Here is a 26,487-nt window from a genome sequence, read left to right on the forward strand (position 1 = left end):
TATTTAATAGATTCACAAATATTGAAAAAATCGCGTAAAGGAGTGTGTACAAAAATGTTGGGATGAACATAATTCTCGAGACAAAGTTCTTTTCGAATATCTCTTACTAAAAACGTTTTCAAATGCTATACAATCAATATTTCTGATTCTTTTGCATTTGCTTAGGTCCGCTTCACAAATAAAAATCTTCGAGATTTCTATTTGTTTACATTTTTTACATAAATAAAGATTAGTGCCGCTCTGCTCTGGTTTGGAAAAAGCTATAATTGTGTGTGTGTCTCACTCATATTGAGAAAGCTTCCACCAAAGCATGTACTCACAAAGTACAAAGTACTAACAACTTTGCAAAATTTTTAACACACTCGAGGCTTTATTATCACATAATCACCTTCTCTTAAAGTTTGAGGCATTCGATAAAACATGAGTTGTAATTTTTAAATCACAATGAGTAAATGTAACTCGAGCTGAAGTCTTCATCTTATATTCATCTGGATCGGATATAAAAATGCCACGAATCCAAAACAGTTAATAATAAAAGTTAAAAGTTCAAAAACTGCTGGCATAATTGAAACATTTTTTTTTCGAATAGCAAAGAAAAGTGTATTGTGGTTTCGTACCTGAAATAAACTTTTAAATCGCTGCGCTCATTGGTCAATGACCATTATTCACTTAAAACTTTGTTGAACGAATCGTAAATTGTGCTCGATTTTCCTAACAATAATACTTTAAGCTCCAGAAATCAGCTTGGAACGTATTTTCTGCAGGTTTTCTTTTTGAAAATGCGACAAAATAAATCATTTGCATGACAATCTTTTGCGCAGTTGGAGACGTTGAAGCTTTCTAACAAAATTCATTTGAATCGTTCAGTCTATCAGCTCTGCTGCAACAATCAACGTGATGCCCGTTCTCAATCCTTGAAAGGAGCCCGATGATTCCTAACCGCTTGGATCTATTTCTGTTTTGATTGTGGTATAATGAGAGACTGTTTTCTGTGAGGCTGCGAGCACAGCAGATTTGGTCAACACAGCTACACCAAAGGAACTACTTGGCTTCCAACACAACAGAGTGAAGTAAACTACGCAGGAGTAGAGGACGCAAATACATTCAAACGAGGGAGCTAAATCCCGATACAGAATGTTGACGTATTCGTCTCATGCATATGTATTAGCAAGCATTTTCCATCAAAATCGAGGGCCTACTTATGAATCAGAGTCCCTCGTCAAATCGACAGCTATTGCCTGGTTTACTTTACTCTGCCGTGCTTCCAAACAAACAGACGTTGCACAGAACGAATAGCATTATCTTTGCTCATTAAAGCTGCTTGTGTGGAAAATGAGAAAATGGCAGTTGCATTTGTAGATCATTCCAAATATGTCATGACACAGTGGGGTGAAATGGATTTACAGAGAGACTGCTGAGCAATCATTACAGCAGAAGTGATGCGAAACAGAAGTTGTTTTTGGAAGAGGATCAGCAGTGGTCTGGCACAAGGAACAATAGATTCATTGACAAATATTGCAACGTCGTCGCAAAGAACAAAATGGAAACAAAGAAACATTTCAATTTTCAACCAAACAGAAACGTTTCATGGAAGAGACAGAGCGATAAACACTTCACAATAAATCCTATTATTCATAATCGACCATTATAAATAGAATTGAAAATGAGCATGTCAATAGCCATGAAATGTGTTGCCATAAAAAGTGGCACACATCGATCAATCTATTGCACGAAACACTCAAGAAATTCTTGAAAAACTTTGCACATTTCAAAAAGCACATTTTGAGACGTGCATATCTGTCTTTCTGAATGACAAAATGCTGAATTTCATTTAAAACAACATTTTTATTTTCTGTGGGTGTATGTGTGTGGCTGTGTATATACAATAATGCACACAACATCACAACATGTACTGTTAATATAAATATGCAACATTGCTCCCTGTACTTGTGCTTGGTATATAACAATAATGCAGCACAGAACATTTCGATAGAAGAGAACTTAGTGAAATACGTATAGACTAGGGTGTAGTGTTTTGCAACAAAAAATTATTTAAAAAAAAGTGGGACTCAGAGTATACATGGCGCAAAAATGTTCCCCATTTCTTTTACTGCTGACAAACTTTTGAAACCAACAAATCTGACCATTGTTGGTGAAAAAATAATTTTTAAGTTAGGAACAACAACCTAATTCAAATTTTTCGTTTGTTACACTGTCAAACTTGACAGGAAACAAAATAAAAATGGGATCTAGGTCTCATTCGCGCTGTTGTGAACAGATTTTCTCTTACAATTACAGGTTCGTGTAAAGCTTCATAGGTTCATGTAAAGCTTACGATGCGTAAGTTTACTTGTCATACATATTGTGTTGATAATTTTCTTATAATTTTCAAACTTTACGTCAACTGAAAAATTTTGATCCCTTTTTCAAAACGCTACACCCTAACATAGACCCGTCCAATGTATGCAGAGCAGATATATCAAAAAGATGTTTCAAGTGATATTTGAATCAGAAAACTATACAATGTGATTTTCCATTTGGCATAAATATTGAGCAAGTTTCAATTTTCATTCTTTTAACTTAAAACTTGTCAGCAAAATATCGACTTGACTAGTCGTTTTACCATACTCCGGTCTTTTTTTTTGCAACAAGAACGGAATGTTTTTTTTTTATTTGTTAAAGTAACATTCTGCCAAGGTGTGTCAATATCAGGGTGAAATGTCGCAGTGGTTTAACTACTTGTTCATATGTTCGTATTATGTTTGAAATAGTAAGTGGAAATCCAGTTATTTTGATGTGATTTCTGTCGTTTGATTTACGAATGAAATCATATAAATTTAGTATCCATCAAATTATGACCGTTCGTATAGCGCTTGCAACCATATGGCGAGGGACAGACAGTTGAACATAACAGTTACAAGTTTATGGTTTTAGTCTGATGGCAACTGAATTTAAAAAAAAAATGAAAATTCTTATATTGGGCAATTTCTTCAATATAACCAATAAAACTGCGCAAGGAACATAGTCGTTGATAAAAAAAATGAATGATCTAAAGATAGTCTGAGGGTAGGGATTAAAGTAATGAATTTTATTTGTTGTCATGTTAGCACGGCATATTCTTGAAAAATAATCCATAAAGCCTACTAAAAATGAAACTTTTCATCAAGGATAGAAATTTACGCGGCACTTTTCTATGTCTGTATTGATCTGTCTGTAGTGACCAATTTTAATGTTTGCGACTCGTCAAAAATATTGGCTGGCTTTAAACAATATAGGATTTGATATCTTTGTGATACTTTTTTGTTCCTCCGCTAGCTTGCTGGAGGTTTGTGATTTTGCTTACCTTTGAGGTTATCTTTTTTTGCATTTAAATATTTTGTATTTAATTATTTTGTATTTAAATAATGTCGGCTAGAGAATAGTAGACATCAATAAAAGCTCCATTCATTCATTTGAAGAATGTAATACGGTGTGTTACTGTAGATCATAGTATGCAAATGAATTGATAGAATCTAGTATTCTGAACCCAAGTTTTATGTACAATTTTTCTGAATAATAAAATCAGTTTGAAACTACAACTCAACGAGTTATCAACTCAACACGGTGCATAATGGAATGACAATTTCAACGGCATTAATTGCAGGTCCTATTTAGGCAATTTATTTCTAAAAAAATTCGAGAAAAAGAAATTTTAAAATTATTTTTCGAAACTTTTTCCGAATTTTATTGAATTTTCAGAACTAAAATTGCCAAAAATAAGTCTAACTAAGAAGACTAATGCTTAGTTTCCACTTACCAAAAAAGTACTCCGTGTGAGAGATAAAATTGATTGTTTTCAGTTTTTCCTTTGTTTATTTGACAGCTCGCTCTCTCACGTAGTACTTCTTGTGGAGTGAAATGGATACTTAACTGACATGATAATTTGACGCAAATTCAAAAAAATTCAACAGGAAATTTCACTTACTCAAATTTATGACAGCTTTCAACAAAACACTTTTTCATGCTTCGGGGCCGAAAATGAGGGCAATTTTTCGAGTTTTCTCGGGTTTCCGGCCCTCTGCATGAAAACTCACATGTGCACCTGTTTGGGACGGTTGATTTAAGGCACTTTCGCTTGTACAATCCGCGAAATTGCCTAAAATCAATCGTCCAAAACAGGTACACAAATGACTATTGTTTTTACCAGGAAGAAGATCAAGAAGCCAGTAATATGTCGAGACTTTTTCAAACCATTTGTTATCAAGTCGAAAATTTTCGATATTGTTAAAGCTTTCGCATTTAGGGTCTTAAAGTAGTATTTCCAGACGTTCAGACGTGTTTTTCTTTTGTTAGTGTGCACTTTATTGGGACCGAAATTCAAATGTTTAATTGTCAAAAATATCCCGATAATAACATTTAGCCGTGCATGTTTGTTTATAAAAAAAACAGTAGGTTGTCCAAACAATATGACCGATGGTGCACACATGGACTTGCGTCACCTTTTACCTTTTATATCAGAAAAGTGAATATTTAAACTTTATTAGAGTCATTGCGATTTTGACTTAAGTTGCAATAGTACTTGTAAATTATAAGTATTCCTGTTCTTCCTCCAAATTTTACACAGCACGATTTCACAGCGCCGCACTTGTTCTACAATACATTTTGACATATGAAATTTCGTTATTTTGTTTTGAAAAATTTCGAAAATATTTTTGTGCGAATATTAATCTGTTGTGCTTAGAAATTAAAACGTTATTTGCATGAAAAAGTGATTATTAGGAAGTTTTGTCGATTATAAATGCTTAGAAAAAGTTTCAAAATTGTTTATTTATAAGTGCGGTAAATGTGTTTGACAGTTAGCGCAGAGAGTTGCTAATATGGCGACTGGACGCCGTTTCGACGGATAAAGGGAATATGTCTACCATTGTCGAAACGGCGTCCCAGCCGTCATCTTAGCATCTCTCTGATTTAGCGCGTTTATCGCAAAAGCAAAATTGTATACCGAAACGACAATAACTTCACCATAATATAACAAGTCTGGTAGGGACATGATACAAATGACGTAAAATTTTTTTAATGGTTTTAGACCACCCCATCGTCGATAGTTTCCATGCAAATAAGATAAATTTTGTATGGACCGTACAAAATCATTGAAATCCCCCTCCCCTAGTCGTGCATAATTTGTGTACAGCCATGAGTTTATTTACAAAAGATAAGTTTTACGTCAAGTTCTAATTATGTATGAAAATTGCAATGTCTCTATTATATTTTGAAGACATCATCATTTAGCTAATCGTATGATAAGACAACAGGTTCAGTTGATAAAATTTGGGTGTGTTCAGTGGAACGATTACAAGTCACTATACCACTTCACAAACCATTTCGTCATTGATAGGATAATTGGACAATCTGTACATTTATTTCGATACAGCGAATTCCACGAAAGGAAGAAAAAACTTAAAAGTTTTCAAAATTATCGGAAGCCTAATGAAATTCTGAGGACACGTAATGAAAGGCAAAAAATTACCAAACAAGTCACAGTTTGTCCTTGATAGTTTCCTTTGGATAATGTCCAATTTGAAAATGTTCAAGATACATTGCATGAGAATAAAAGTTCACAGAACGGGTAACTTTTTGTGTTTTAACGTCACGGCAATGAAATTTGATTATAGTCAGAAAATGGAACGAAATGAACGAGGGTGTCCTTACTTCAACATAATCCCAAAATATCATTTCTACTGACTCACCACAAAAAGCATATTCGACCCATCAATATTTATTTCAATGACACTATCTACTGTAAGTCATATCTTCATTATCTTAGCTACATGGTGAGATGATTACTAGGCATATTCCATATGATTGCTAATCAAATCTTATCGAAGTATTTAAACGAAAGACTTGATCAAGTAATTTTCATTCAAGTCGAACGTAGCTCGTAGAGAAGTAATTATTTTTTTACGCAGGTGCAACTGTATTTCAATCTAATCGGTTAACGGTTCGAAATTAAAAATAGAATTTGTTTTGTTAGAAGTAAGTGTATTTGTGTTTATGACGACATACAATGACCATTAACTTTTTGTTGCACTTCAGAAAATAGGAAAGGAAAATGTCAGAAAATACTGTTGTCAAAACTAATTATGGTCCAGTTAGAGGCCTTTTACGGAAATCGGCTGTTGGCGAGGAATATTTAAGCTTTCGCGGAATTCCTTATGGAAAAGCACCTATTGGAGCACTGAGATTTCGGGTAAGTGATGGCAATAGAATTGGTTACTTGAAATAGGTAGGTGACACAAGTCATAATACCGAACAAGCAAAAGTCGGTACCTAGTAAAATATTACCTGCTTCAAGGCAGAAAGCACACGAGCAATTTTGCGCTGATGAGATTGATAATTATCAGTCACTAAGTGTAAGGGTGACTTGCTTGAAGTACACCCACTGATAATGGCACGCCACACTCACCTTAAATGTTTGTTTGAATTTTCAATTTCGTTACCGCTGTGCTATCAATTTTACTGAGATTTTATAGTACATTCACCATGTCCAAGACATAAATTAGACCATTGACAATGAACATGGATCGTTCCTCAGTTAGTCAGTTAGTAGTTTAAGTTTCTCACGTCTAGAGAACTGAAGAAAATTGGCACCACATCACTCTAACGCTTCAATTACTTTAATAGGACCCTCAACCAGCTGAGAAATGGACTCATACATTCGATGCAACAAAGCCAGGACCAACTGCCATGGGACTGGACTTTGTAACGATGCGTTTAAACGAAGGTTGCACTGAAGATTGTCTTACTCTGAACATCTACACTAAGAATGTATGATTCTGATCGGTGAGTGTTTCGATTGCCAATTTGATAATTTGAAATATTTGTAAAGATTAAGCCTCGGAAACCGCTGCCGGTTATGATTTGGATTCATGGAGGTGGTTTCAGATGGGGAAACAGCACAGAAAGTACCTATGGACCAGACTATTTGTTGGAAAAAGATGTGGTTTTCGTCTCGATAAATTATCGACTCGGTGCTTTGGGTACGTCTACCGGTCATTTCTTACGGTGAACATTCATGAGAAAATTTACACGCAGGTTTTATGAGTATCCCCGATCCGGAACTAAAAGTACCTGGAAATGCTGCTATGAAAGATCAAGCCATGGCTATGAGATGGGTCCGGGAAAATATTCGTTATTTCGGTGGGGACTGTGCAAATATTACAGTTTTCGGCGAAAGTGTAGGAGGCATATGCACTCATTGGCACATGGTTTCTGACTTTTCCAAGGGCCTTTTCGATAAAGCAATCGTTCAATCCGGATCAGCATTAGTTGATTTTTGTGCAGTACCACATACGGTTAATTGGGGTGAACGTTTGGCTATGGTACTGGGATGGAAACCCAGCGATAGTTCTCAAAGTTATTTTGAGTATATACAAAATGTACCAGCAGTGGATATCGTTATGGTTCAAGACACCATATTGACTCCTCCAGAGATGAAAATTCATGGAAGAATGATTTTCTCGATAACCATGGAGCCATATGAATCTGAGCAGTGTTTCAATAGACGAGATCCGTTAGAATTTTACGAAAATGCGTGGGGCAACAAAATTCCATTGATTATTGGAGGGACTTCAGAGGAAGGATTATTGTTTTACAGATTGATGACGCAATTCCTAATTCAGTTCAAAGCTCCTGATATTTTCGAAAATTTATTCGAACGATTGAAATGCGGCAAGGGAACTGACGAGAGCAAAGCCATTGCAGAGAAAATAAAGAAATTTTACTATGGCAATGACTCTCCCAGCATAGCAAACATTGACACGTACATTGATTTAATGTCGGATAAGAATTTTTTGCATGGAATGCATTTGGCAGTCAAATCCAGGACGAACGATCCGGAATCAGCACCGACATATTGCTATCGCTTTAACTTCGAAACTAAAACTAATTTCACAATTATGAAGAGCGTGTTCGGGCATCCGACAATCAAAGGTACAATGCAAAGCAAAGATTTGTGGCTCTTACTAAAATCGCTTTTAATTGATTCAGGTGTATGTCATGCTGAAGACATTGAGTATTTGTTCAAAACATCGTATTCCAAACCTGTTGTAGTCAACAGTGCTGAGCATAAGACTATAAATCGAATGGTAATAGTGGAACTTCTTTAGTTTCTACGTATATCCATGCAGTCTATTTTACATTGACCACCATATTTGTTTGGCTTATAGGTTAGTTGTTGGACCCGATTTGCTGCCACTGGCAATCCGAATAATGAATTTATAAAACCAACCGAATGGAAACCAGTTGAAAATGGTTCTCTACCACCATACAAGTGCTTGAACATTGCTGAAGAGGTTACTTTCATAGATTTTCCAGAGGCTAAACGTATGGAATTCTGGGACTCATTGGGTTATAATTAAATCATTTCATCAAGAGAAATAAAATCCGAAAGTGATGAAGATGTCTTTATTATTATCACGTCAATAAGCCAGTTACAGACGGCTATCGTCTTTTATCGGTAATCACTGCAGGAATGAGCGACAGGCTCTCACTACTGCTTTCGTATATAATCATTTTGAGAAAATGAATTAAAAGATTTGAAATCGATCTCTCCAAAATACTTAAATTAAATGCAGTAATATATCCGTCAGTGTAACTGCTGATTTGAGTGCCGACAGTGAAGGGGTAAGTAATATATAGCTCGTGTATATCATTACAATGGGAACCGAAAAAGGCAGAGGAGATTCTAGTTTAGCTAAGTGTGAGTGTGACATACTCTCAAACATGACTGAATGGTCAGAATGATTCATAATCGAGAAGGTGTAGGTCTATCATTTTCTGCTAAGGACGAAAAGAATAATAATTATTGATTTCACATGATCATGACTTGTTACCATGACTAGGACTAACCTAGGGCTTGTTATCATATCTATCCATCGGAGATTTGGTCGACCACATCGACAGCCTCGACTGACGAGGTCAGACCAGCATAACCATCAATGAGATCAGAGTCCGTACGTAATTCTTAATTGTTCGTTATAAATAAAATAAAGAAAAACCTTTCCAAATAAGGTTAACAGCTCTGTCGATGCTCTTTGCATAATTAAAACAAAAGGTCATTGAAATCCACCAATGAATTAGTATGGTCACAAGCTAATTGTGTACTAGATTCGCGTCTCCAATAAAAAAAATTCCTCTGAGGACAAATTTTTGAAGAAATCACACATCATTTGTCCTATATGCAAGATCACGAGTCCTATGTCTCCGAATTTATGAATTCGATTGCTCGTCGCGGCCACAAGAAAACACCGAATGTTTAATGTAAATCCATCAAGTCAGAAAAGAAATTTTCACAAAGTAATCAACTGGTGCGAACTACGATGCTCGCTTCGCTCTGGTCGTAGATTTCACACTCCTTAGATTTTTTAATAATCTATGAAAAAACTACCAAGAAATCAGACTAACACTGTAAACTCTCCAAATGACCGTCTTTTTCTAAATTTCTAAACTTCTCTCATTTCTCTATATATTCGGTATGGACAAATGAGAGGATTTGGAAAAATAAGAGACTTAGAAAAAGACGATCATTTAGAGAGTTTATCAGTGTATGACCAAAAAAATTCATGCATTTGTTCGACAAACATTTTCGAATTATTTTCATCCGTAAGACCCTGACTTCCCCTCAAGGAAATAATAATGTCATCAAATGCGAAAAAGAATCCCGAACAAATACATTTATTTATGTTATTTTTCACGGCGTCTAAAAAAATAATTTCCATTTCCATATCATCATCATTTTATCTAATTCAGCAGAATAAATTTGAAAATCACTTGCTGTAATGCTTTTGCTTCTGGATTTATTTGGATACGAACGTTTTCATCTTACCGAAACTTAAAATAAATATATAACTATCCTTGGTATAACTGTATAACATAGTAGAGGATAAACAGTTTAATAGGTTTGTATATCATCGCAAGCGACTACACATCGCACACAAGAAAAAAAAATATTCCAAAAATTTTCTCAAATAAAACATTTTGCGGGTAAAATTTTAGCAAGAATTTCACGTTCGTACGATTCATACATAAATTTGTTTCTCTTGATTTTGTTTAAATGCAAATAATGTGTGTTCCACATACACAATTGAAGATACAAACGAATGTGTAGCATTTTATTTATATCGCCGGGATAACACTATTCTACAAGGGGACATTCAACGAGGACGACCGTTTTTTTTCTTCATTGATTTGTTTTTTTTTTATATATCGCCTAAATCTTCATGCCTTAAGCTAGCTAATAAAAAGTAGGAATATGACGTATTCCAGTGTCATTAAGTGACTACTTATGGCAGCATGTCATTTCCATCCCAAGAAGAGGAAATATGAAATTCGCACAAGGGCGAAGGTTACGACCAGAGCGAAGCAAGGACTGTAAATGGCCGAGTTAGATTTTTCCATTTTTCACAGAAGTGAAAGTTTTCCGTGTACAATTATAAAAAACTAGAAATTATCCTCGGAATTATCAAATTTTTGTAGTATCTGAGTTGACTAGAGCTGAATGAAATTTTCGCATTTTTTCCCAGCCGAAATTTTTGCCAAATTTGTGGGTCCAGAAATTATGTAGAATTGTTGAAAACGAAAATGTGATAATTCATTGATTATTTTAGGTGTAAGCGTGCTGTGATTTCTCCACTAAACGAAAAAATCAATTCGTTGACACATTTTTGAAAACTAAAGCAAAGTGACACTTCACGTTAGAAGAATTCTGCTTTCTCCCCACGGGAGAAGGAAACGGGAGAAAGTACAAATTTTTTTTATTTGAATTGTCATCAGACAATACTCCAACAAAACACACTTTTCATTTGTATGAGTGGCAGGGGCGCCGACTTCTAAGGACAAGCGAGGCTCGGGCACCACTACTCGAATGATGAGCACCACTACATCTTTCTAGTTTTACTTGAAAGAGCACCACTACTCCCAGATTCGCTTGTTGTATGAACACCACTACTCCCAAACACAAGTCGGCGTCCCTGATGAGTGGAGAAAATAAGATTTTTCACACCGCACACATGAAAGTGACTTTTCCATCACTAGTGGTGAGAAAATGTATTCCCTCACACCAATACACATTCTCAGTAAACAGTAAATTCAATTTGTTTATTCCATCAATTCTACAGGAATTGTACTGACAACTTTGCAGCTAGATCCACAATTTGTCCGAAGTATCCCGAACCAGGTTTCAGCACTCTGTCATACCCTACAAGCGCGAACATCCTTTTTGAATGTTCCCTAAGAAGTAAGTATGTGTATTCGATGCAAGAAAAGGAAATTTTTCTTTTATTACGCCAAGCGTCGTATTGCATAAGCAAACAAAGCGAAAAACATTTATGTAAGTGTAATTAAGTGTAAATGGTGCATCAATTAAGTTTTTATTTTCACAAAAAATCCATGTAGATCCTTTGAGGACACAAGTAGCTGGTTTCCATTGTTTCAGCAGCAATAAAAAAAATCCAGTTGAACATAGAATAGTGTAATATTTCGTATGAGAACACCAACCATCGAATGTTAACCAGCTACGAACCCGCAAATGGATGAATTTAATGCTCGCCACCAGTTTCACGGTATGAACAGTTAACCTACTTAGACTAAAATAGCTTGCCAAGGTTCAATAACAGTACGAGATAGCCTTCTCAGAGACGTTAGAATTGAAGCTCAATCGACAATCAATGGTCTTCCTATTTATAATGCTCAATACTATCAGATGCAGAAGTTAGTTCATTTCCACGCATGATATGAAATCAATAAGATGCATTTTAAGAGAATGAAATGCAATAAATGAAAATGATGTAACTGTTATCAATGACCAGGGTTAACAAAGGTCGTTAAACGAACGTCACGCTTCAGATTAGGATTTTGTTTTTTGAGAATCAGTCTCTCCAATCATTGGAGTCCAATGCAAAGCATAGGAGACCTAAGATCTTAAATACAAAGCTTTTGTGATGTACAGGCATCAGTATCAGCACCCTTGCATCGTTAAATGGAACCAAGTGACTTTTATTTTATACTCTTGATTATACTCATTTGCAGCGTTACATAAAGGTCATAATTGGTATGCTTACCGCTCGGCTTAGCCCTATTTTTTCTTATTTAAAAAAAGTTCTGGGTCCACTTCAGTATATTCGTCAGATTTCGTATTTGCCCACTGCCCTAATTTGTAAAAAAAAAACTTTATAGAAAAATGAAGCAAAACAAAAAGCATTTTGGGAACACTAGGAACTAATAGATGATTTTTATTTACTGTAAAATTTATTTTTTGAAAAGGACGATTTTTTACTGGCAGTCTGTGCACAGTCTTTTTTCGCTTGTCAATAAAAAAAAAATCTTTCATTCTTTTGATTTATTTTTGGATAAAGTTTTTTTTTTGCAAATTAAGGCAGCCTAGCTACCTGTTCTGCCTGAGTTGTTATAATTTATTATAGTATGTACCCTAACATAAGTCTACCTTATTAAATAAAAAAAAAAACTTACATTGCGGTAATGGTGACGCTATCGAGATTTCTTATGGTGTACTTACACATACCGGCAAATTATTTCGATTCACATCCACCAACCAAAATTATTACGGGAAAATAGTAAAATACGTCGCCAGAGTTTCGGGTTTCAAATTCACACATCTCTTCTCAAGTTATTAATTTTAAATCCAAATTATTGATGACCTCGACGTGACTGCAGATCTTTTGAGTCGCAAAATAGTGCAACGAATTTCGTCAATTCGAATAATTCGCTGCTGACATAATTGTAGTTCCACCGTTTAGGAAACCACTAGTTAAAGGTGAATGTATAAATGGGAAAATGAAAGAAAAATTGTTTCAAGTGTGAAGATGGTTGACTTTTAAACATCAAGTCTCATTCACTTGTGTAAAAATGAAAAGACTGGAATCAACCATTCAGATTTATAAACTTACGCTGTTACGATCTTATTATAATTTAATTAATTTGTCAGCTCGCAGAAATTGCACAAATTAGATAAACCACATGTAATCTATCCAGTAGTAGTTGCTTGTTTTTCCATAAACTACTTTAGTAATTTAGCTTCAAATTTTCTTTGTAATTTTCTTCATAATTTATTCTCTGTAGGGTGGATCAATTTTCTGTATTTTTAGTTTTTATTTCGACTACAGCGGACGTCAGTGAATTTTAGATAGAAATTTATCTCAGATGTTTTTCAGATTTCAGATTTCAAACAAAACTGCTTATACTAATTTATACGGTTTTACCACGCAAACTGCTTCTTCCGTATACATAGCTGAAACAAATTTCTATCGAAATTTCACTGACGTCCACCGTTTTTTTTTTTCAATCCTCCACGGCTGTATGGACGATTTTAGAGGTCTTTTTTTTTGCGGCACTGTGAACTTTGAGAAGTATTATGAGATATTATGTTCTCCAACTATGAGATGTTATGTATTAGAACGTCAGTCACTAAAACAGAAGTTTCGGCAGCCAGAGTTCGTCATATTCAGACCCAGCGTACTCAAATTGGTCCAGTGCCGCTTTTTAGCTTTTGGTGGCCATCGGGCAATTGGAAAAATAGGCGTCAATTTAGTAAAGCTACTTTTTTTAAGGACCTCGGGCGCCATTTTTATCTGCATTCGGGCGCCACGGGCATTTGCTTATTTGGCCCATATGGAAAAGACGGCACTTAATTGGTCTAAAACACTTCATCTTCCGGCAAACTGCAATAGGGATGTTGATGTTCAAAATGGGAAAATCGATCCACCGTTACTGTATAGAAATAATTTCGCTAATTTATTTTTGCTGGAATAGAACAGATTATCAAGACAACCTATTTTCATCAACTGCATTCTTTCCCTTTATTTAATTTTCTTTGTTATAATACATAAGCATATTATTGAAAATAAAAATGTAATTTCCACAACGAATAAAAAAAAACTTCTTTGATTTGAAAATTGTAGTCTCACAACTTTTTGTTTTTCATTTTGTGTAAACAATTTTTTATTTTGTTTAAGCTTTATTATGCAGAAAATATTTGCAATATTTGATAAAAATTAAAGTGGAAATTTTTTTCGTGACTTCAAAGCTTATACATTATTACCCAATTACACGCAAGAAAAAAAAATGTATACGCGAAAAGCGACGAAACGACTAATAACATAATACTGAAACAGTCGGATGCATAGCATGCCGTACTCTATCTATAACTATTTGTAATATATACAGCTACACTTTATCGCTATAAAATTCGATATTGAAGCGTTTTTCATAAGAAAAATTCATCAAAATCAATGAGAACCGTTTGCTATAATGCTATACACACACAACTTGAGAGCAGCGTTACGCTTAGCCTGGACGCAAACATTATCTCCGTAATTTATGCAAAATAGAATAAATTAGTGTAGGTAAGTTGTTATCGCAGACTGCACTCGCGGCGTTTTCTTCTTCTTCATAGAATGACAAAACATTTTTTTGTAATTAAATTGTCGTCAGTTTTAGTTTCAATTTTTGGCGTTTTCTTATGTTTCTCAACATTATTTCTACAGCCCGAAAGCAATTTTCATTTGCATAACATCTGGTCTTCCTTCAGTTAGTCAATTGTATATTGTAACGTCCCCTTTATTTCTGCCTATCGAACTATTCTCCTTATAATGCATGTATGTGACGAGTACGAACCGAAGCTACACCTGCTAGTTATGCAATGCGTATGAAAATTATTTTAAAGATGTATGCTAAGGATTACCTCAAAGCAAGATCATATACCACAAGGTAGGTCCTAGATTGGGTAAATGGGTATGTTGGTCGGTACATCACTTCCTAGAGTCTTCTGTCCGAGAGGGCAATACTTAGATTCACAGATAACGTGAAGCCCAGTTTCCCCTCAACAGATACATTTGAGATCGTTTGAGATCCTTATTTTTGCTGAATGTTTATTCAACGCTCGTACAATCCTCCTTTTTGGGGACATTAGGACAATAGAATTTGTATTTGTTGTAATTACAAGAACGGACCATTTCAATCGCATTTGGAACAAGTCGAAGTTGGTTATTTGGTCACCGAGTGAAATTTCCAACAGCCCCATAAGTTCGACTAAGCAAAAAGTTGTATCTGCTGTGGAGTTGATTTGGTCGAACGTTTTATTGATTCATTGAGTGAACTGTGTCAGTTTATCCAATGGCGTAGCAATAATTCATTGTTGTAATGGTATAGGGACGAGATGACGTAAACTTCACCACGAGATTAATATTTTTATAGAATTTCAACTTTTCGAAAATTATTGTAACAGTCAGTAACTCATAAGTTTGCAGATTGCTGTTATGTAAACGGTTTCTATGGTATTATCCATAGATAATCAGACACCACCCCCAGCTCGTTTCCATAATAATCGTCAATATTGTGTCCGTAACATGGAGACTATCAATTATCAACATATTATGCTGATTAAATGATTTCCAAATAATAATTAAAGAGTCTGAAGGACAGAATGCTTCGTTATTATAATCCCTGACTTTGCTTACCCACCACTAATAAGTTAATTTAGCTTCATTGTTATCGACAAGTGCTGTCAATAGAACATTGATTTCGAAATCATGTTTAACATTATTATTGTAACGCAAGATAAATGTTATGCACGTCATTATGAATTCAATTATATTGGGCTGATGTAATGCTAAATCTACTAATCATTTTCGAAAATGAAAAGGTCGTTACTGTTTAATCGATATGAATGAATTGACATTTCTATGTTATAGTGTCTAATTAGCAAAAGTAGCTTAAACCAATTAAACAATTTTTTTTTAGAATTTCCATAAATTTGTGAAGCTATATGATATTATCTCTTTGTGATTTTAATTTAAATGTACCAATGTTACCAGAATATATAAATAGAATTATTTCAATAGAATTTCATCGAAAATTGCTGGTATTCTTTCTACCAATCACAATATAGTTAGTATTCAGACATGACAGAGTTAAGAAATGTGATCGGAAAAGTATGCGGTCTCGCTGTGATAGAACATTCTAAAAACATAAAATAATTAGCTATTTATGCAACACGTTGCGAAATGGGGCTGGTTTTGTCTGTAGATGTGACAGACAAACTTGTTTCAGTTGAAATTCAGTTTCTTTATGTTTTGCATTCGTCTACTTCCTCTTCTTATCCAGCCTCTTCTTAATGTATTCCACCCCTAGTACCTTCTTCTTAGAAAGGTCTATTGCTACCATACATAAAAGAGTGATGTATACGACAAAGTTGAATATTCGTGGTACAAAAAAACCTGTGTTGGTCACACTGATTTTGAGCTAGTTAGATCATCTGACTAGCTCAAAATCAATGTTACCAACACATAAAATTACAGTCAACCTTTTTCTTTAAATGTCATATATGATTGCTACTTGTGGTCAATTCGTGCCTGCTAATCATTTGATCCCGTTTGTCCATCGCTCTGATCTCTAGTTTTTTTTTGGTTTTGGTCCGATCATCGATATAATATAGGGTAGATAAGCAAACACAGGGAACGTTTGTGCAGAAAGAATGTATGGGTGTGTGTGTGTGTAGCGTAACTTACGTTCTGAGAAAGCGCGACATCAACGATTTCTAGTTTGCTATCGAATCCATTAAGCTGTTATTTTGTCTCTGCGCTAAACTTTAAGTTTACTTCGTCGCGTTACTCTATGCGGAACTCATAATTTATTCTCGGATGATTGTTAGAGTTGCAGCTCCAAACTGTGAGCACTGGAAAGACACACGAATCGATTAAGGCTGTTCTTCATTTTTTTTATTGAAAATTAGCGTGAGTTTCACTGCTGCAGTTTGGATTCCTAGACTCAATTTCAATAGTCAACGCAAGATTTATACGGTCAATAGATCAAATGGCAGAAATCGAGTGATAAGAAATTACTTCATATACCACCCACGCCATATGCATGAAAAAGTTCACTTTTCGCAACTTAATTGCATAAAGGAGATAATTAACTCACAATTATGCAAATAAAAACGTGTGTATCTGCCTACAACAATATTCTCTGTATTTGACTAACACAGAAGCATTATAAACGTTTAAGTATTGGGGGTAAATAAGTGGGCATCGAATTTGCAAGATCTATAGAAATAGAACTGTGAAAACTCTTTACTTTTATATAAATAATGTGTAAAAAGAACGATACAATTGCAAATAGTGCCACATTTTCACTAAGATGATGGCACATTTTTGATGCATGTCAGAATCTATGTCAGAGAAATTTTGCGAATTTTGTACAAAAAAATGTGGTTTTCCACTGATTCTGTTAGCTGAAGAATCCTCCTTCGCTAAATAAATTTGTTACACTTATTCTTACGTCAAAAATGTTTCATCTGACGAGTCATTTGCGTCTAGATGCATAACGAATGTAATCTGTTGACAAAGGGGAGAGGGAAGAGCTGTGTGATATTTTTCGTTTTTTTTTTAAATCCCTGCTGTAATATCTTGAATTTGCAAGCATAATTATATTTCTAATTGTAACATTTCACTATGTACCTTGATAATAAGACATTGTGCACCGTGTTCCTGAAATTCATTTTTTATAGCACAAAATCAACTTGAGTAACGGGTTGCACTATATATATGTTACGCCAATTCACTTTACGTATCACAATCCTACAACAATCACAATTTACTGTACAAAGAACGATTGAATTCAAAGGAAAACTTTCATTGATCATAATTGCATTGAGAAATTTTACCATAGAAACCTTATTGCTGCCACATTGTATCGAAATAATTTTCGCATTTCGATACAAGGTGGGTTAGGATTGTGATTGTTTTAACTTCAATGGTAAATTATTCGCAAAAATAATACTACTTCAGTTCCTACCAAGATCGAAATCCGTCAAAATGTGTTTTGGCTCGGCACAAAATGTAGTATAGTAAACGTAACATGCCATCATGTATACCATCACATGAGTCTGGTGATGCGTCAATAAATTCAATTTAACAAACACTCGTGCAAGAACTAGGTACATAACATTTAAAATGAATCGCTGAACATGCAAACAATAGACAAAAAAGAACAGTATTAGTTATTTGTGTATCTGTTTTGGACGATTGTTTTTAGGCAATTTCGCGAGTTGTAGCCCGAACGAAGTGAGGGCTACATGCGAAAGTGCCTAAAATCAATCGTCCAAAACAGATACTCAAAGTACTTAACGAAGAGCGAACGCAACTGAACGAACAGCGAAAGTGACTGACGTCACAGAAAATGAGAGAAATGAGTCGAGTTGTCAACAAAATCCGCTCATATTATGCAGAATACTTTGATCAAAATTGTAAAACACTGTGCGCCAGTGTTCTTATTGAAATTAGCATACAAAGTTGATACTTTTTGTTACTGAATGATTTGTTAGTTATATCTTAATTTTTGTGTGTGTTATGTGTTATTGTTGTGATGGCTAAATTATTAAATTTTTCATATACCAGGGGCCTGCCGCCCCCTGGACCCCCGCATTTTCTGGCTAAATGCCTTTTTATTTCAACATTTTGTTGCGATGTTTGCGATACGTATCAATTTTCAATGTTGGTATCAAAAAAAATAGTATGAACGACTCGGGGCAAAAGTAAAAAAATTCAACCTGTGCGATTAGAGCCCTTGCCTTCGGCGCGGGCTCCAACTCTCGCACACGGTTGAATTTTTTTACTTTCGCCCCTTGTCATTCAATGTACTACTCTATTGTTCTATTGTTTATGTGTTCGGAGGAAATTTGACATCACTATAATGATTGTTTAAAAAAGGAGGCTGTTCCGAGATCGGATGCATTTTTCAGAAGACTTTGTTATTATGTGCCTAGAAAGGTATTCGTCACTAGAACTCAAAATCACTTTTAAAAAAAGTGTTCGACGTCTGATCAGAAACAGAAACATGTACTTTTTTTATGAAAAATTCTCCAGGAGAGGGATTACAGGGTCAGTTCTCTTTTCTCTATTCAATCAAAACTCTTCTGATAGAGAACGATTCACTCTTTCACTGAAAGATGTCGCTGCAACAAAACCATTGTCAACAGAAAAATAATTAATTTTTTACTTGACGGATTACAGTCAAATAAAATGCCATCGTATAGCGCATGATCTTAGGACTCCGGAACAGCAATCAGTTTTTCAATCGGCTCTATATCGGCTTAGCGATTAAAGTTTAAACAACGAATATGATGCAATGACAGAAAACGTTTTTTCAAATCCTTATCGCCAAGCCGAAATAAGGTCGATTGGAAAACTGATTAGTGTTCCGGAGTCATGAGATCATGTGCTATACGATGGCAGTTTATTTGACTGAAATCCGTCGAGTAAAAACTTAATTATTTTTCTGTTGACAATGGATTTGTTGCAGCGACATCTTTCAGTGAAAGAGTGAATCGTTCTCTATCAGAAGAGTTTTGATTGAATAGAGAAAAGAGAATTGATGCCGTAATCCCTCTCCAGGTACACGAAACGCACAAGGTCGTGTGCAAGGCTGTATACTTTGGGGAGGTCACGCAGACCGCCATTTTATTAGATACGCGGGAACACACCACTTCTGATGACTTTACATATATAAAAAATTCACCACATCATCAAGACGACGAGAATCATCAGAGTAGGTGAATTTTTGTATGAAATCGGCCATTTTATCATCAACTGTGGTGTGTAACCCGCGTATCTGTATCTGCGTGACCTCCCCAAAGTATACAGCCTTGGTCGTGTGGGGTGTTATTACAAAGATAATTCAATGTACTTTCATAGAAAAATTTTTATTGCCTATCCACCCGGAATATTGTTGTTACACGTACATTTCCCACCCGCGGAAAGCGGTCGTTACATATGGGAACTTTTTCATTACATCGCAAGTGAAGGAATATTCATATGAAAATTCATTACATACCAGGAGATTTTCATTACTTATCAGCAGATTTTCATTACTTATCAGCAAAAATGTATCACATGAAATATTCTTTAACACTGAAATCGAAACAATACTCGCGATGTTATTTTAGTTTTGATATCACAAACTTTGTCACTTGAATTAAGTGCACACCAATCTAAGCAAATTCATTAAAAACTTTTGAAAAAAATGAAATAAAAAACACAAAAATAAAAGTGACGGTCATTTTGTCAATAGCCATAATTTCAATTTTTTCAACTTCGACAAACGCCATTGGCCGCACAATTTTATTTTTGCATTTTTCACTTATTTTCAAAAACACTTAACACTTTTACTTTTATTATCATATATTCACTTCACTTCACAGCAAAATTTATTGAAACACCACCAAAATCGACAAATATTACGCAAAATATGAATCTAGCACTTCACAAAAACAAAACAGTCGAAGTAGTTTGTCAACATGTCACCAAAACAGTAGTGTATTGGAATCCCTCAATATTATCGTAGCGTTGGTGAAATAAAAGCAGTCCGTAATTAGAAAAGGTAGAATAACGTCTTTATTTAAGAACAGCAGAAGACAGAATGAACTAGAATTTTGACAAATGTTCCAAAGCTAAGTTGATTCATATTTATGTGAATGCTAGATTCATCGAGCATTTTAACACTCCTCCTCATTCACATAAGATGAATAAAATAAGTTTGATTATTCACACTTAAACTCCGGCTTCGACACAGTTACGTTTCTCCTCCTTAACTCGTACGTCAACTTATTTTTCAGGCTAATAAAATTATTTTAAACTTCAATTAATGGCTCAAATCCTGTTTCATATTCTGTTGCCAATATATCTTCTTGCATCAATGGCTCAAATTCTGTTTCACATTCTGTTGCCAACAATCCTTTGCTCATCACCAATAACTCAAACTCTTCTTGTCATAATCGAAACGAAATGTTGTAAATGTGTCTCTTACTCTCCTCCTCATTTACACAACATTGATACTGTCATTTGGTATCTCATAGTCCATTAACGTTGCCATAGTCGAATCCGTATAGTCAATTTATATTTAATTCTTAAAACAGAAATTCTTCTCGAGAACATTCGTCATCCTCACTTGAGCTTCCGCCATCGAAAATCGCGTTTGCATGTTGAGGACGTGACTGTTTTTTCTCCAACCATTCCTTATAATCCGCACAATGTTGCTTGACGTGACCTTTCTTGTCGCAAAAGAAACACATGACTTCACGTTTGAACGATGAAGAACTAATTCTCAGGATCGATTCGTTGCTTGCTCCTTCTTTTCGTTCTTTCCGCCGTTTGTATTCATCGATTATCATTGAACACACTGTGGAAGATGTCAGTTCCTCATTACGGGATTCCAATATAGCTGCTAGACTGTTGTAGCTTTCTGGTAAAGATCCGATTAGTGTAGCGCTCAAGATAAACTCCGGTTTGAATTCTTCACCAAGAGCTAACAGCTTCTGAAACAATTCGTTCATTTGGTTAACATGATCTTCCACATCTCCATCTTCCTCCAGCCGTCTTGTCATGAGTTTCCTTAGGATGGGTTGTGATTTTCGCCATTTTAAGAAGAAGAAGAATGACGTTTCAGGTCTATGACGCTCAGTAAATACGCAGTTTGTGAAACTATTTATGTTCCAGACATGTAGTATACGTTGAATAAATTGGTTTATTGAGTCTATATCTCAATTTCAATAGATCATTGATGTGAAAAATCAAAAAGAAAATGTTGACATTGGCGCTGGCGATCAGTTTCAACGGTCAAACCATGAACTTCCATCACAACCCATCGTTACACGATTATTAGGGGAATCATTTTCGTGAAAATCTTTCAGTTTTGTCCATGCATCCTTGGCAGATTTGCAATTTCTAATGTGTTGTATTTGGTTGTCCTCAACACACAGTGCAATCACCGAATGAGCGTCCTGATCGTTTTTAGTCCATGCTGCGGTAACCGGATCGGGCTTCGCATCTTCAATGACGGTCCAAATGCCCTGTCTCGTCATGTACATCTGCATCTTGTAACGCCAATTGAAATAATTATCCCCATTCAGTTTCGTTATCGCGTATTTAAATTCCATCGCAATTTTGATTCGTTCTTCACTATTTTTCTTTATTTCACTCTTCCTGGGCCCATAACCTATTGGAATCCCTCAATATTATCGTAGCGTTGGTGAAATAAAAGCAGTCCGTAATTAGAAAAGGTAGAATAACGTCTTTATTTAAGAACAGCAGAAGACAGAATGAACTAGAATTTTGACAAATGTTCCAAAGCTAAGTTGATTCATATTTATGTGAATGCTAGATTCATCGAGCATTTTAACATAGTGTTGCCAGTGATGCTTTCGGAATTAATATAATGATGAAGTGTGAGCCGATTTCATCAGGGAGCTGCGGGGATTCGGTAAAATACCAATTTTGTGTAAAATTATTAAATTCACCGACGTTTAATTAGAAGAATTAATTCTTTACTACTGTTACAATCTATACATATAAATCTGAACATCGGCGCACCACGACGCCCCTTGGCGCACCTCGGAGCACCTCGGAGCACCTGGGGGCACCCAGCCTCCGAGAAGTCAGCCGGTCAGTCCTGCGAGGCCATTTTTTGAAATCGACCTCTGAGGGGTCGGCCGGTCAGCCCTCTGAGGTCGTTTTTCAAAATCGACCTCCGACAGATCAGCCGGTCAGCCCTACGAGGTCTTTTTTCAAAATAGACGTCCAACGGATCAGCCGGTCAGCCTTCCGAGGCCGTTTTTTAAAATCGACATCTGACGGACCAGCCGAACAGCCCTACGAGGTCGTTTTTCAAAATAGACGTCCGACGGATCAGCCGGTCAGCCTTCCAAGGCCGTTTTTTTAAATCGACTTCCGATGTATCACCGATCAACCCTCCGAGACCGTTTTCCAAAATCAGAGAATTCAACCGGTCAGCCCTCCGAAGCCGTTTTTTAAAAACGGTCTCCGAGGGCACACCTTGTGACGCCGTCGAGGACGATTTTGAAAAACGCTCTCCAATGCCATTTTTCGAACCTCATCTGGACCTCATTCGGTTTGTCAAAATTGACCTCAAATAAATTAGCTGGCAAGACCTCAGAATGCGTTTTTCAAAAAGTTTTCAGGACATAAATTTCTTTTCTCCAAAGTGTTCTTCATACAGTGATAAATTACTAAAACTCTATCAAACATTAAAATTCAATTCAAAGTAACTGAATAAAACGAACCTTAAAAATCAAATTCTTAAGCTGTGAATCATTGTGTGCATCTCTTACCACGGTGGGGCTGAACAACTTTATTTTGCGAAGGTCGTGAACATGGGATATTTTTATTAAAAATGATAGAGGGATATGCTACGAGTAATTAGCAAGCAAAATTGAAATCCTTTTGCAGGGATAGCATATAAATTGTCCAACTATTAACTCTTTCATAGGACACATGGGATACAGAAACTAATCTAATGGATTTTTAAGAATCCAATTAAGTTCCAAACAAATTTTTTTTTATTTTTCTTTGATGCAGAACATTATTATAAGATACTTTGCTTCGTATTATATGCCAAAAAAATGTTTACTTTTTTTTATAAACCATTTTGAAAACCCAAAAAATAACGAAAAAAACGAATTGACGAAACGAAATACACTCCGGAGTGTATTCCGATTCGAATTTTCATGATTTTTTGCGTGTTCAAAGTGTTCTATAAAAAAAATTAAACATTTTTTTGGCATATAATACGAAGCAAAGTATCTTATAATAATGTTCTGCATCGAAGAAAAATAAAAAAAAAATTTGTTTGGAACTTAATTGGTGGTATTTGAATGAAAGAAGCTCCATTCATTCATTTACGACCCAATACACAACCATTTGGTCAAACAAAATTCAATTTGAGAAGATTCGATATCACTATTATATTATAATTATTATTCGATATCACCTCGAAGCGATCGATCTAAACTTTAGTTTTGTTCTTCTAAAATTCTAATTAAGTTCCAAACAAATTTTTTTTTATTTTTCTTCGATGCAGAACATTATTATAAGATACTTTGCTTCGTATTATATGCCAAAAAAATGTTTACTTTTTTTTATAAACCATTTTGAAAACCCAAAAAATAACGAAAAAAACGAATTGACGAAACGAAATACACTCCGGAGTGTATTCCGATTCGAATTTTCATGATTTTTTGCGTGTTCAAAGTGTTCTATAAAAAAAAATTAAACATTTTTTTGGCATATAATACGAAGCAAAGTATCTTATAATAATGTTCTGCATCGAAGAAAAATAAAAAAAAAATTTGTTTGGAACTTAATTTCCTCCTTTTTTTGCAGCAATTTCAGTATTAACCAAAAAACCGCAATATTTACATTTATTTAACGTTTTTTCCATAATTTTTCTCTTTAAATAAAAAAATAATAAACCGAGATCAGCTCATCATTTGAGTTTTCTTAAGAATCAAAAGAATTTATATCAAAAACAGCTTTTAATAAACAGTCTCAATATTCTTTGTGTGGAGGGTCCACCTGACAGTTTTTCCAGTACGATTTGAACTCGTGATGGATAGACTCCATAGCCTGATCATTGTAAAAACCGTAAGATTTATTATATTTTCTGCAAATTTGTTTGACGAATTAATTAAACCTTGACGTAAAAGTTTTTCTTATGTTTTTGAACGAAAAATTAGAATTTTTGAAGAACAAATGTAAAGTGCCTCGAGGTGATATCGAATCTTCTCAAATTGAATTTCGTTTGACCAAATGGTTGTGTATTGGGTCTCAAATGAATGAATGGAGCTTCTTTCATTCAAATACCACCAATTGGATTCTTAAAAATCCATTAGATTAGTTTCTGTATCCCATGTGTCCCATGAGAGAGTTAATACTTGGAAATTTTATATGCTATCCCTGCAAAAGGATTTCAATTTCGCTTGCTAATTACTCGTAGCATATCCCTCTATCATCTTCAATAAAAATATACCATGTTCACGACCTTCGCAAAATAAAGTTGTTCAGCCCCACCGTGTTACCCTTGAGTATTAATTTATTACAGAATTTTCGGAAATTTTGTCTGAAAGAGTGAGGAGAAGTAAGATGAAGGACGTCGTCTTTTCGTGAAAAATTTCTTGACCCGAGGATTAGTCGAAGTCAAAAATCAAAAAATAACTTACGATGAGTTTTATAACAGATTTATATGCTTCGCCTCGGTACGTAAAGTTCGAAAAACAGCATACGTAATTCTCGCACGCGTCAAAACAAAATCTGAAATTATTGCTAAATGTTTGTCCAACGTCAGATATTACTATAAGTAATAAAAATATTTAAGCATTTTAAGGGGTCATTCAAATAGTGCGCAAACTGTAAAGGCCCCTTATGTAATGATTGTCTTGAATTGAACGTTGTTTTCGGTTAAGCTTTGACACATTTAGGTATGAATATTTAAATGAAATTATGGCGCTTATTTGTAGCGCCCGATTGAAGGATTTAAATCATGTCAAAGATACCTTCAAAGATACACGTCCCGTCTTAAAAAATCTTTGTTTAAAACTTTTATTGAGGCAACATTCTATGCAGAAAACCAACAATCTCTGCAAATTATTACATAAGAAAAAATAACTTAAAAACGAAAAAGTAAACTAAATCAGTTTTCAGAAAAAGTGTACAATTTTTTGAACAATTTCATGTAGACATTGATTGATGATTTTGGTATCAGTAAAATTACGAATAACAGAACGATTACTGGTAATTATAGGAATCGGAATGTTAACGCTACCTAAAGTATTAGTACTATTTTAAATACCAGTTCAGTTATATCAAAATAAATACGGTTGAAACAGTGCATATCCCAAGCGAGAAAACAGTGGAGTACGACGCGGCCGAAGGCCGGGAAACTAGAGGATGTAATGCGGATAATTGTCAGATATAAGAGGTGAAAAGGAAAGCCGATGTGAGGGAAAAAGTTTTATTTCATTTTATGGCAAATGCAATCGATGAAACTTTGTTTAGTCTAGAATTTACTTAAAGAAACGATTGTTGATAATTTTCGTTTGTGTGATTAAAAAGAGCAAAAAAGAAAGTAAGAGAGTGATAATTAATGAAAATTATGATTTTGAAAGAGAAACGAAATTAAGGATTGAGATTATGATTACATTAAAAATGTATAATTCAAATTCGAAGTTTGGAAAACTGGAAGCGTAGAGTTGAATTTCTGAATGCAAGAACTTTGAGTTGAATCCCGGAAAGCTGGAAGTGTAGAGTTAAATATCGAAACACGATAAGCGTAGAATTAAATTTCGGAACGCGAAGCCAGAATTGTAATGATAATTTTAAAATACGACATGTAGGGTTGATAACCAAGTAAGGAAACTTTATTTTGATAAATAACCCTGGGAACAGTACGACCCGGCCGAAGGCCGGGAAACAGTGCTAGTTAATTAATAAATTTCAAATCAAAAATAACCAAAATCCAATTTTAATCGTTAAATGACTGTCGATTTTCGCATAAAATTTATTAGCGTTCTGTCAGTAATTCGCGAAAAATATTGTTTAAAAACCTTGAATTCAGGTAGAATTTCGGCAGTAATTCAAGGTTTTCAAA

The 26,487-nt window shown here is 34.9% G+C and overlaps 1 protein-coding gene and 1 long non-coding RNA gene across 2 annotated transcripts; one reads left to right on the plus strand and one right to left on the minus strand.

Moving 5' to 3' along the window:
• Positions 1-467: 467 nt before the first annotated feature.
• LOC119070481 lies at positions 468-23,321 on the minus strand. Its single transcript, XR_005086525.1, has 3 exons — positions 23,174-23,321; positions 10,979-10,983; positions 468-477 (listed from the first exon to the last, which is right to left on the minus strand). It is a non-coding gene; the product is annotated as an uncharacterized LOC119070481 (long non-coding RNA).
• LOC119070480 (esterase B1-like) lies at positions 5,898-8,461 on the plus strand. Its single transcript, XM_037174834.1, has 7 exons — positions 5,898-6,012; positions 6,073-6,226; positions 6,661-6,804; positions 6,866-7,016; positions 7,072-7,968; positions 8,026-8,123; positions 8,205-8,461. Exons 2-7 carry the CDS (start codon positions 6,089-6,091, stop codon positions 8,394-8,396), a joined length of 1,620 nt encoding a protein of 539 aa, XP_037030729.1. The 5' UTR covers positions 5,898-6,012; positions 6,073-6,088; the 3' UTR covers positions 8,397-8,461.
• Positions 23,322-26,487: the final 3,166 nt, after the last annotated feature.

Source organism: Bradysia coprophila (assembly GCF_014529535.1).
Source record: "Bradysia coprophila strain Holo2 chromosome X unlocalized genomic scaffold, BU_Bcop_v1 contig_79, whole genome shotgun sequence".
Lineage (NCBI taxonomy): Eukaryota > Metazoa > Arthropoda > Insecta > Diptera > Sciaridae > Bradysia > Bradysia coprophila.